This window comes from Theobroma cacao, chromosome 9 (genome assembly GCF_000208745.1).
Source record: "Theobroma cacao cultivar B97-61/B2 chromosome 9, Criollo_cocoa_genome_V2, whole genome shotgun sequence".
NCBI lineage: Eukaryota > Viridiplantae > Streptophyta > Magnoliopsida > Malvales > Malvaceae > Theobroma > Theobroma cacao.
The window spans coordinates 11,729,624-11,743,296 of record NC_030858.1 but is presented as its reverse complement, the minus strand read 5'-3'; the positions used below and the strand labels follow the sequence as shown (position 1 = coordinate 11,743,296).

The window sequence follows — 13,673 nt, the reverse complement described above, 5'->3', positions numbered from 1 at the left end:
TATATTATTTATTAATAATATATGTTATCAAGTTGAGTGACACCTTAAATATATAGTTGAGAGCTTAATTAGACCTAACAATTTGTATTTTCGTTTTTTAACTATTTTGTGTAAACATAGAGTATTAATAGTTATATGGGTAAATATAAAAACAACACGATTAATTAATCGTATTAAGATCTTAAATACATATACAAATATGTTTAATAAATATGTAACATAATACGACACGGTTAAAACATTTATTATATGTGTGTCGAGTTAAATTTTATACAATACGATATGATTAACATGATTCAAACTTATATAATTTATAACATGTTTAAACAATTAACACACAATTGATACGATTAAAATGATTAAAATAAATAATGAAAATATGTACACGTCAAATATATAGATCAAATTTACAATTAAAAATTACAAAAATGAAATTGATTATTAAATATAATAAAATAAATTTTAATATTAATAAAAGTATTAATATTTATATAAATTAATAAATAAGTCTTAACAAAATACTAAATATGTTTGAACTAAACACAATTAATCAAAACTTAAAAATTTTTAAATTGAGGTCGTATTTATACTACCGGTGTTGTATACAAAGTTGATCAAGATAGGTCAGGCCCATGAACTTGACTTGTGCATTGGTCTAGTCGAACATAGCTTTTGTATTGGGACTGGTGAAGTAGAATTTCACTATTTCTTGTATGGAATCATTTTTACTATCCTCATATGTTATTACTTTTTTCTTACTATATTTAAATTATTTAACTTAGTTTTGCATATTGAAATATAGTTGTTAACAAATTTTATTATAAACAACAGTGGAAATTACTCTTGACTGTTATATTTTATGACACTTAGGATGACAAAATGACGGGAGATTGATCTTGGATGTATCGTCGCTTAACTTCTGATAGATTCATTAAAGATGAATTTGTAAATGGAGTTAATGAATTCATTAATTTTGCACATTCTAAGTCTACATTTATGTGGGATAATAAAATTAGATACCACTGCTTTCGATGTAATAACAACAAGTTTCTAAATTCCGATACGGTAACAAAGCACATCCTTAGAAAGGCTTTTACTGGTGCTTACACAATTTGGAGCTTACATGGGAAAGATGATGTTGGACAATCATCACGAAGTAGAGATAGAATTGAACCATATGCTAGTAATGAGGAACATGAGGATTATAGAGAACCTATATGTGAAGAGGAAATAGAAAATCCATATACTAGAATGGTTAGGGATGCTATTGGTCCAGAAGTTGCTTTCAACCATGGTTATGAAAATGAGTCAAGGTTTGTGGAAGAAGATCCAAATCCAAATGCATTTAGCTTTTACTCTTTGTTAAGCAATGTAGAGGAACCTTTGTGGTCAGGTTGCACAAAGTACACAACGCTTTCAGCTGTATCGTAACTTTTAAATGTTAAGTCAGAGTACAATTTGAGTGAATCATGTTTTGATTAACTGTTGAAGATAATAAAGAATATGTTGCCATCAGATGAAAATTTACCTACTGACTTTTATAGAATGAAGAAAAAGGTAGCAAAACTTAGACTGAGATATATCAAAATTCATGCTTGCAAAAACAATTGCATGTTATTTTATGAGAAAACTGCTAATTTTGAGTATTGTATGATTTGTGGGCATCCTCGGTATAAATTGAGAAAATCAAGTGTGAAAAGGCAAAAAATACCTTACAAGATATTGCATTACTTGCTACTTATACCCAAGCTTCAAAGGCTTTATATGTTTTGCAAAACTGATGAACATATGACGTGGCATGCGCAAAACCAAAGGGATGATGGAGTCCTTAAACACCTTGTTGATGGTGAGGCTTGGCAACACTTCAACTGCACACATGAGTTATTTGCAATGGAACCTCGAAATGTCAGACTAGGGTTATGTGCTGACGGTTTCAATCCTTTTAGACCGACTGTGAAACCTTATTCTGTTTGGCCAGTAATGCTCTGTGTATAACTTACCCCCATGGATGTGCATGAAACAACAATATATATTTCTTAATATGGTTATTCCGGGCAAGAAAAATCCAAGTCAAAACATAGATGTTTTCTTGAGGCCATGGATAGATGAGTTGCAAGTATTGTGGACCCAGGGTGTTGTCACGAATGATGCATATAGAAAACAAAATTTTCAAATGAGGGCAGCATTATTATGGACAATTAATGATTTTCTTGCTTACGGTATGTTGTCAGGGTGGAGTACTCATGGACGATTATCATGTCTCTATTGCATGGAACATTCTAAATCTTTCATATTTGATCATGATAAGAAGCCTTGTTTTTGTGATTGTCATTGGCAATTCTTGCGAGCCGATCATCCTTTTAGGAGGCAGAGGGATAAATTTATTTGAAAAAGAGTTGAACATGACTTACCATTTCCTCGATTATCAAGCGAGAAAATATTGTCACCATTGAATTCGCTTCGTCATCTCCCATTCGGAACAAAATGTGGTGATAAGAAGATTTCGGGTCATGGTGTAAGTCATAATTGGGTGAAGACGAGTATATTTTGGGCTCTGCCTTATTGGCATACGCTTCTTATTTGTCACAATCTCAATGTGATGCATATTGAACGTCATGTTTTCGAGAATATATTCAACACAATGATGGATGTTAAGGGAAAGACAGCAGACAACTTAAAGGCACCACAAGATTTGAAGGTGTATTGCAAGCGGCTAGAATTGGAATTGGTGGAAATTAATGAAAAAATTTACAAGCTTAAGGCTACATACACCTTAAATAAGGAGGAAATAAGAAATGTTTGTGCTTGGGTGAAACAATTGAGATTACCTGATGGTTTTGCGTCGAACATTTCTTGGTGTGTTAATGAGATTGATTACAAATTTTATGGGATGAAAAGTCATGATTGTCATTTTTTTTGCAACAATTGTTGTCAATTATCTTCATGATATGGTGCCTCACTCAATTTGGGATGTAATTACTGAGATATCTCACTTTTTTAGGGATTTGTGCGCAATTGAAATACCTGTAGATCATATGGAAACTTTGCAAGGAAAGATATGTGAAACTATATGCAAACTAGAAAAGATCTTTCCTCTCGGTTTCTTTGACTATACAGAGCATTTACCAATTCATTTACCTTACAAGGTGAAGGTTGGTGGACCCGTCCAGTATTGATGGATGTATCCATTTGAGAGGTACTATAATTGTTATTTGTTTTCAAACACTTTATTACAAGAGTTTAAGGTCCTTTATAAGTTTGATGAATATTGTGATTTTAGGTTTTTGCAACATTTGAAAAAGAAAGTAAAAATCGAGCATCAGTTAAAGGATCTATATGTGAGGCTTATATTATCGAAAAAATATCCTCGTTTTGCTCATGGTATTTTGAACCTGCTGTGCGAACAAGATTAAATAGAGTGCCACATAATGATGATGGGGGAGACGTGGACTCTTTGGGTCGTCTTTCAATTTTCACTCATCTTGGACAAGCTTTTGGTCCATTAGATAAATCTCGATTCTTAGATGAGGATGAGTTTTATGCTGCTGAGCTATATGTTTTAATGAATTGTGAAGAGGTGCTCCCATATATAAAGTAAGTATCATTCTACCACAAACTCAAATGAGTGATCATAAGAATGAACTTAATCACTAAATTGTGGATATGATGATATGATATTTGATGACATTGTCAAAGGAGATGTTGTGCATATATCAGAAGATGAGTTGGAGAAAGTACGTGATGTAAGATTCGTGAAATGGTTTAAAAATTATGTAAGTTTATGTAAATTAGAATTGAACTTTTAATAACATTAACGCATTCATTATGTAATATTAATATTTGATCTTGTATTTCATGTTCGTAGGTTGCAAAACGTAAAGATGAAATTGACCCACGTTTACTCGAAATCTCTTATGGTCCAGGACATATGATAAGGTGTTACAAAGGATACTTTGTAAATGGTTTCAAGTTTCACACCCTAGATTACGGTCAAAATTGTAAGACAATGAATAGTGAGGTTTGCATAAAATGGAGTTTTTACAATGATCATGAGCATGATTTTTATGGTATTTTAGTGGATATAATCGAGCTGGAGTATTTTTGTATCAGAAACAGAGTTATGCTATTTAAGTGTCATTGGTTTGACACTGAAAAAGGTATTAAGGTAGATCTTTTGCATGGTCTTGTTGAAATTAAATACAACTCAATACTTACCACTAATGAACTATTTGTTTTAGCTGCACAAGCTCACCAAATTTATTATAGTAGTTATCCAACAACTAAAAGAAATCGATATGATTGGTGGGCAGTATTTAAAACAAAAGTTAGGAATAGATTTCACATTCCTAGTGGTGGAGATAGAGATGAAATTGACTTGAATGAAAAAGGATACCAAGAAAATGTGTCTACTTCAAATACTGGTACTGTATTGGATGAACTTGATAACTTTACATTTTAGCAAGTGGTGATTATGAAAAGATTAATCTCTTGATTGAGGATGAAGAAGATGACATGCAAAGAGATGAAGATAAAGAAGACGACATGGAAGGAGATGAAAATGAAGATGAAGATCAAGATCAAGATCAAATTGAAGATGACGATTGTGAAACTTTTAATGAGGATAGTGATAATAATGAAAAATATGAGTTTGTTTATTCTGGAAGTGATTGATGATGGTAGGCATATAAGATATTGGTTTTATATTTTTTGTTATATAGCTGTTTAACTTTAATTTTATACTATTAAAAAATCTTAACATGATATGAAATTAAACAGAAAGTTTATAGATATAAATGTTGAAATTAATACTATATAATTGTAGCTTTGATTGTACAAATGAAAAATCATACTTTTCATTGTTGGAAATTGATGATTTTTATATGTTGATTCAATTTTATTGAAAATAATTTGTGTCTGATTTTTAACAAAAAAAATATTGCAGGAACGATGGTTAAAAGGAAGCATTCAAAACTGAGACCTAGATCAACAAATGCCTCTGGAAGTATCTCTTTACCTATAAATGCCAGTGCATTTATTGATATATCCATTCAACCACAGATGCAACGGAAGTATAATGATGTGCCATTTCAGACACCTTCTTTGTTGGGTGCATCTGTAGAGCAAGTAGAAAATGAGACATCTACTCATAATTCTCATAGATCCCCATCTACCGATTTAGGTGCAAGTGTAGATGACACATCCTCAAGGTCAAGGAGTAGGGGGCTTAGTGTAGGATTACAGACTCCTGTAGATCCATCCGATAGATTACATATAACTCCTATTGGAGAGAGGTATGTTATCTTGTTATGTTTGTTATATTTGTTAATGAAATTGTTATATTTGTTATAAATTTTAATATATAATTTTTTTTTTATATTCTACAAGTACTTTTTTTTAGCGAGGGGTCACAGTTATAAAAACAAGTATCATCAAAAATCACTTTCAATGGTCCATGGTCGACATGGAGGAAAGTCCCTAATGATATAAAGGAGTTAATGTTTCAAAAATTTCAAGTACTATGTTTGTTTTTCAATTAAATCATAAGTTTTTGTTTTCAATTAATTTGTATAAATGTTTTTAATTACGCTATTATTTTGTTAAAGGAAACATGTGTTTGGTCTCCAAATCAAGATGTTTTAGTTCGACGAATGTAGAATAAAATTTGTTCCGATCGGTTAAGAGACATGCTTTCAAAAGAAAGGAATAAAGCAATGACAAAAGCCAAAACAAACAACATTAGGGATTGCAATGACATGTTAAGGGAATGGATTACAAATGAAATATGGGATGCCCTTATCGATACGGTATGGGGTACAGAAGAATGGCAAAACAAATCTAAAAAAGTAAGGCAAAATCATTTAACGTCAAAAGAAGGAAGCATTTTAAAGCACACTGGCGGTTCAGTTTCATTTGTGGTTCATGCAAAAAGGATGGTATGAATTAATCTTACTTCGTATTTATATGTATGGTTTTCTTTCAAACTAAATTTAAATTGTATGTTTAATAGTTTTACTTTGGTTTTTTCTTACATGTTATTTATATATATCGATTATGATTGAGTATATATAGTTGTAAATAATGCAGGCAATTGAGCTAAAATGAGATGTTAGCTTTTTGAAAGTGTTCAACCATACTCATAAGCGTTTAGGTGGTCATACTGATTTTATAGATAACAAGTCCAAGTTTACAAGTGTACGTACAAAATTGATTAATTTTTACTTTAAAATTGATTATCTAGTTGAATAATAATCTTATTTATTTTTTTATGCAAGAAATGTATAATTCTGTATTATCGCAGAAGTGTGGTGATGATTCATCTTCTCAGCCAGAATTCGATCCGTATGCTTGGACTGAAGCAATTGGAGGGATGGAGACTACACGCACTCACGTGTATGGGTTTGGTACTCAGGTGCCTGCTACAGCTTTACTTACTGGAACACACAACAATGTAGCAACATCTGAGTCTGCATGTGGCCTTATCAACTCCAACGTTAATAGTCTCGCAATTGCATTAGAAGAAAAAGTGAAAAATCTTTCAAAAAACTTGGATAAGATACGTGAGGAAATACATAGGGAAATACGTGAAGAAATTAAGAATGCAATGGCGGAAAGCATGACTGAATTTATGGCACGTATAGAAACCATGATAATGAGTAATGTGCATTCAAAACAAGGAGGTGTGAGACCTTTAAGCTAAAATCTGGACAAGTAAGAACACAACATTTCATGATATGATGTCTATTTTTCACTGCTACACTTGGATACTTTTTAGTATAGTTGTTTAATAACACATTTAGCTTTATTTTCATATGTATTTAACTTTTTTAGACATTGTGTGTTTAGGGTAATTTTTAATTATATGATTTCGACTTTGAATCTCGATTTTTAATGTGTGTTTCTTTTATAGATTTTGAAAGTCCATTGCGGATGTGAATTGATAATATATTATTGAAATGAAAATTGGTAATTTTTGTTGAAAAAGCATTAGTAAAAGGATATGCAATTAAATTTCCAACGAAATTTTCCGTTGGAAATGTTTTTCCAACAGAAAATTTCGTTGGAAATTTAATTAGTTTTTTCGTTGGAAAAACATTTCCAACGGAAAAATTTTCAACATAATTTTTCGTTGGAAAGAAATTTCCAACATAAAATTCAGTTGGAAAATAATTTCCAACGGAATTGTTTCAAACGGAAATTTTTGTTGGAAAGAATATTCTGACAGAAAATTTCGTTGGAAATTTTCAACGAAATTTCGTTGGAAAACCATTTTCAACGGAATTTTTCGTCTGAATTGTCTTTTCCCACAGAATTTCTTGCTGTAGTGTTTTCCAACGGAATTGCAATGGGATGGCCATCAGAAAGTCAATTTTTTCAACGAAATTTTTTCGTTGAAAATTTTTAACGGATTTCCAACGAAAAGTATTACCAACGGAGTTTCCAACTGATTTTTCTGTTGGAAATTCGTCGAAAATAGGCATTTTCAACGAAAATCAATCTATTTTCAATAGAAAATTTCGTTGGAAATAAGCTATTTTTTGTAGTGTCTTTTCTGTTTGTGTTTGTTTTTGGGTCTTTGTTTAGAAGGAATGAGCAAATAAATCCTTATCTCTATTAATTTATTACTATAATTTCATTAAGATTATTATAAATCTTTACACCAAATAAATCTTATTACTATTAATTTATTGTTATAATTGAAAAATTATAGTCAACTTGTTTTTTTAAGTATCCATACTTTTATTTATTTTTCAATAATAATAAAAATATAAATATTTAAAGTGACTATAATTTAGATATATACTAAATAAATAATATTGAGTCAAGATTATCACTTTTTAATGAGAGTGATTCAATGGAATTAGAATTCTTATATATGTATCAGATAAAATTTATCACTATTAGGTTCTTATGGGATGGTCCAAATCTTGTCCATAAACTTTACCATGTTAGTTGGGCTGTAGTTTGCAACTTTCGTGATCTTGGAGGTCTAGGTCTTGTTGATTTAGGATTATAAAATAAAGCACTTCTTAATAAATGATTGTGGCGATATGGCAATGAGCGGGAAAGCTTATGGAGTCAAGTTGTTATTGAAAAATCTGGTCTTGATCATAATAGGCTTATTCCGTGCTTAGGTAACTTGAGTAAGGCTTTCAATAAATGGAAAAATATCACCAAACCTTTCTTGGGTGTTTGTGATCTTAACTCTTTTATGGTGAATGGTATGGGTCTATCCTTGGGTAATGGAAGCTGCATCAGCTTTTAGGAAGATGAATGCGTTGATGGTTTCATTCTCAAGAGAGACTTTCCTATAATCTACACTTTAGCAGCCAATAAGCAATGTAATATTGATGAGTTTGGTGACTAGGTTGGCAATGATTGGAGGTGGAACATCGAGCTTCGCAAGAACATCTTTGGATGGGAACATGACCAATTGGCTAACTTCAACATAGTAATTAATGAGCAAGCAATCTGCAGAGACTTTCAAGACAAGCTTGTTTGGAAATACAACATTAATGGTAATCACTCTTCAGCTTCTATCTATCATCAAGTGCTCATTTCCAATTCCAATCCATTCGATCATTGGAAACTTGTTTGGTTCGGTTTAGCCCCTCTCAAAATTGAAGTCCTATGTTGATAGCTTATTTGAAAGTGACTAGCAATCAAAGACACATTGGTGAGTAAAGGCATTATTTGTAAAGTCCAACCTTATAAAATACTTGTCATGACATACATGTGATGGATAACATGTTTGCATGCTAGGAGAGTCCCGAAAAATTTACAAAAATTGGTATTATACCTAAAGGTACAACAAAGTTGATTTAAGCTTCGAACTAGATTAAATAGAGATTTTAGGGTGAAATTGAAAATTTTAAAGTCCTAAAATGACTTAGAATGGTGATTCGGGGTTCGAGGATTAATTTGGAGTCAAATCGAAAATTTCATTATTTAGGAGCAAAATGGTAATTTTGCCACTCGAGGACAAGATGGGAATTTGTTTGAAAGATTTTGATCATATTTGACTTATTAGAGTATGATTTGAGGTTGAGAAGTGAAAATTTGTAATCTCGGTATTTTTCGGAGCATAGGAGTAAAATGGTAATTTTGCCACTCCATGGGCAAAACAGTAATTTTTCACCACTAGAACACTTGTCCAGCACATGGATTTTACCCAATATTATCATGGATAATTGAAGGAATTTATATGGTGGAGAGAGAAAGCTTAATAGTTAAGAAATAAAAATGGACCAATGAAATGGTGACACATGGCATATTTAAAACCATTAAATATTTGGCTTATAAATTAACACAAATAAGCCCATTTTCTCTTCATATGGCCGGTCAAACCAAGAGTAAAGGAAGAACAAAGGGAGAAAAGAAAAACAAGAACCTTAGGTGGGAAAATTCAAAGAAAAATTGGTGGATTTCAAGGAATCAAGCAATCAAAGGTAAAATTTTTTGATTTTGACTTGTGATCTACCTTTTTCATGCATTTCTCCTTATTTTTCATTGTTAGATTTTATGTTTTCATGGTAAATTCATGGCTGGTCAAAATGGGTATGGAGAGAGAAAGATGTTAGATTGATTTGATTTTAAGTTATGTTAGTGTTTTTAGTTAGTTTAGCATATTTAGAAACAAAACAACAAGAAAAGAATTCATTTTCCCCATCAACCATCTGTCACGACCCGAAACTCCCATCGAGCCTGTGACAACAGTCACGTTGTCCCGATCGACACTCATTACCCAGATTGTCAATCGGAACCCCGCAAGGCTTTAATATCAGTTTCTTTTTTCCCCGGTTAGCAATCGTTACCAAATATCATGTTCTAAAAGAATTTAAGCTATTTCCAACTGAAATCAATAAAAAAATGATTTCTGTCTCACAGCGGCATTTTGGTTATTTTTCCTCAAAAGTTTCGAAATCAGTTAAAAATATAGTATGCAAGTATAAAACATATAATTCATAATCAAAAAATAAATTTAAACGTCTAAAACTTTCATTTAAAATGAAATTATAACTATTTGAATATAATAAAGATTAGAATAAAATATTCAATTTTTTCATAAAATAATATTTTTAGAACACTGTGTAAATAATTTTTACAGCGAAAAAGCAAAATAAATTCATATATATTGTAATATAGATAACCAAAGTATAAAATTAAATTTGCAGTAACACGTGGGCCCCCGAACAACTAAAAGTGTCAAAAGAATTGAACTTACATATTTTGAGGATGCCAATCCAATTATAGTCTTCGATGAAATGAGCTATTTACCGACTATCCTAATACCTGAAATGGGTGGAAAGGAGGGTGGTGAGATTATAAAATCTCAGTGAGTAAACAAATATCATTTAAAATATCTAAAGGCAAGTAAAATGAGACTATTAAAACATTTCATCAAACTGTAATTTATCATTTTTTAACTTATTTCAACCAAATGAAATCAATTTATTTAAGTCAAGTAATCAGTATGGCTTATGAATTTCTTAAAAAGCTTGGCTCATGCCAAAAATTATTATCATACTCAGTTATCTAGGATACCTTGGTTGAGGGCTATCCCAACTAAGTCCGCCAAGGCTATTAGAAAGTCATGTACGCATAACACATGTTTTCATTTTGAAAATATAGCCGTTCCTTAGCGTTGACTGAGTTCTCCCTCACGTGGTGGTTTAGCGTGAAGTGAACTCTAAAGTCATACCTCGGGAGTTACCCTACTCGCCTCTCCAACCGAGGTAAAATATATAAATATCCAGATTTCGTGCCCCTCTAATAGGCTGGTCCACAGAATCCGCCTACTGCAGTAAGCTAAACCCACCATACAATAAAATTTTGACAGCATGATAGGGCAAATATTTTACTACCCAGCTTGTAAGGGTAAAATAAGACAATCCATACAATTCATAAAATACAGCCCAGCCAGTCATGCCAACACAATAACAATATAACATAAGCCATCAATTTTCAATCATAAATTTACAATATACCAGTGGTCTCCAATTACTCTATTTTCAAAATCATTATTCAATTTCAAGACAATTTATAAAATTTTTTCATTTAAATTCATTTTTGTTTATAAAACCTAAAATTTACCATTTAACTCATTTTTATAAAATTTCACCAAATCCGAATTAAAACATACTTTAGATAATTAAAATGATGATAAGGTTACTCACAGTACTAGAAGTTCGATATACTCCTATTTTCGGTCTTCGGGCACAATCTCTTTACCCTTGTTAGAGGGCTCACCACCAATACATCATACGTGACACGAATTTCAATAAATTGTGTCAATTTATCATAAACTATTGCAGGCTCTCTAAATCTAAATCAATGCATGCGATGGGATGCAAAATGTCTGATTAATCACTTAAATGTGATATTCGACCTAAGTCACACTATACTTGGCCTAATCGGCTAAAATCTCCAATTTAACTCCAAATCAATTCGTCTCACTTTCTACACTCCAATTATACCTAAATTACCTCAGTGACTGTGAATGAGATTCAATTTATCAATCTCGGGTCAATAATCACACATGTCTATACATTAAGCAAAAATTCAGATTTTCACACCAAAATTTCCCATTTAATTTCTAACCTCACCAAACATCAAATATCACCAAAATATCATGAAATATCATCAATTTCAGCCTCAATATTCTCCCTAGAAAATTCAGCCTCTTATGGGTAATGGGAGAAAATGAATTTTTCTTGTTGGCTTTTCTTGTTACACATCACTGACTAACTAAAAACACTAACATAACTTGAAATCAAATCAATCCAACATCATTCTCTCTCCATACCCATTCGGCCAGCCATGAATTCACCATGAAAACATGAAATCTAACCATGAAAAATGAAAAAGAAAGCATGGGTAGTGTAAATCACAAGTCAAAATCAAGAAATTTTACCTTTATTAGCTTAATTCCTTGAAATCCTACACTTTTTCTTCAATTTTCCCACCTAGGGTTCTTGTTTTTTTTCCTTTCCTCCTTTGTTCTTCTTTAACAGGCCATATGAATGAGAAATGGGCTGATTTTGTGTAAATTTTAAAGCTAAATATTTAATGGTTATAAATATGCCATGTGTCACCATTTCATTGGTCCATTTTTATTTCTTAACTATTAAGCTTTCTCTCTCCACCATATAAATTCCTTTAATTATCCATGATAAAATTAGGTAGAATTCATGTGCTGGACAAGTGTTTTGGTGGTGAAAAATTACAATTTTTCCCCTGGAACGATAAAATTACCATTTTACCCCTATACTCTGAAAAATACCGAGATCACCATTTTTCACTTCTCAACCTCAAATCATACTCCAATAAGTCAAATATGATCAAAATCTTTAAAAAAAATTCCCATTTTGTCATTGAGTGGCAAAATTACCATTTTACCCATAGATAGTAAAATTTCCAATTTGACTCCAAATTGATCCTCGAACTCCAAATCACCATATTAAATCATTCTAGGACTTTAAAATTCTTAATTTCATCTTAAATTCTCTGTTTGATCTAGTTAGAGGCTTAAATCAACTTTGTTGTACCTCTAGGTACAATATCGACTTTTGTAAATTTTTCAGGACTCTCCTAGCATGCAAACATACTATCCATCACATGTATGTCATGACAAATATTTCACAGAGTCAAGCTTGATATCTTCTCCCCCACTTGGATCAACCATATGATCATTCTTCATGACTGATTTCGACATCCGACTAAATAGTAATATTTTAATATTATTTTATTCTAAAAATTTTATCTTATCTCTTTGGTTCTCAAAGTTCCTTATTATGCCTCAATTTGCATCCGACTAACTTTATTTATCATCATATCAAAGTATGGGGCATTTCACCATCAATGGTCGAATTTCCTATGGAGGATATTGTGGTTGAAATCGATGATATTTCATGATATTTTGGTGATATTTGATGTTTGGTGAGGCTAGAAATTAAATGGGAAATTTTGGTGTAAAAATTTAAATTTTTAACTAATGTATAGACATGTGTGATTATTGACCCGGGATTGATAAATTGAATCTCATTCGTAGTCACTGAGGTAATTTAGGTATAATTGGAGTGTAGAAAGTGAAAGAAATTGATTTGGAGTTAAATTGGAGGTTTTAGCCAATTACACCGAACATAGTACGAATTAGGTCGAATACCGTATTTAAATAGCTATTCGAACATTTTGCATCATATTTCGTGCATTCATATAGATTTATAGAGCTTGAAATAGTTTATGATAAATTGACACAATTTATTAAAATCCGTGTCACGTATGATGTATAGGTGGTGAGCCCTCTAACAAGGGTAAAGAGATTGTGCCCAAATACCGAGAATAGGAGTATATCGAACTCCTAGTACTGTGAGTAACCTTACTATCATTTTAATTATCTAAAGTATGTTTTTAATCGGTTTTGGTGAAATTTTATGAAAATGAGTCTAAATGGTAAATCTTTGTGTTTTACAAACAAAATGTGTTTACATGAAAAGATTTTATAAATTGTCTTGAAATTGAATAATGATTTTGAAAAATAGAGTAATTGGAGACCACCTGTTATGTTGTAAAATTTATGATTTGAATCGAATGGCTTATGACAATATTTGTATGAATGGTTGAATTGATATTTTTGTTGAAATATATGAAATGTGTATTTAGCTTAGAAAGGCTGT

General features: G+C 31.4%; 2 protein-coding genes and 1 long non-coding RNA gene across 3 annotated transcripts; 2 read left to right on the top strand and 1 right to left on the bottom strand.

Moving 5' to 3' along the window:
• On the top strand, window positions 2,062–4,715 carry LOC18589224. The gene is made up of 3 exons (XM_018127574.1): window positions 2,062–3,594; window positions 3,674–3,773; window positions 3,866–4,715. The coding sequence occupies exons 1-3, from the start codon at window positions 3,563–3,565 to the stop codon at window positions 4,457–4,459; spliced, it is 726 nt and encodes a 241-aa protein (XP_017983063.1). The 5' UTR covers window positions 2,062–3,562; the 3' UTR covers window positions 4,460–4,715.
• LOC18589223 lies at window positions 4,513–6,906 on the top strand. The gene is made up of 3 exons (XM_018126820.1): window positions 4,513–4,663; window positions 4,943–5,291; window positions 6,299–6,906. Exons 1-3 carry the CDS (start codon window positions 4,513–4,515, stop codon window positions 6,450–6,452), a joined length of 654 nt encoding a protein of 217 aa, XP_017982309.1. The 3' UTR covers window positions 6,453–6,906.
• Window positions 8,056–11,213, bottom strand: LOC108663462. Its single transcript, XR_001929487.1, has 3 exons — window positions 11,175–11,213; window positions 10,223–10,290; window positions 8,056–8,653 (listed from the first exon to the last, which is right to left on the bottom strand). It is a non-coding gene; the product is annotated as an uncharacterized LOC108663462 (long non-coding RNA).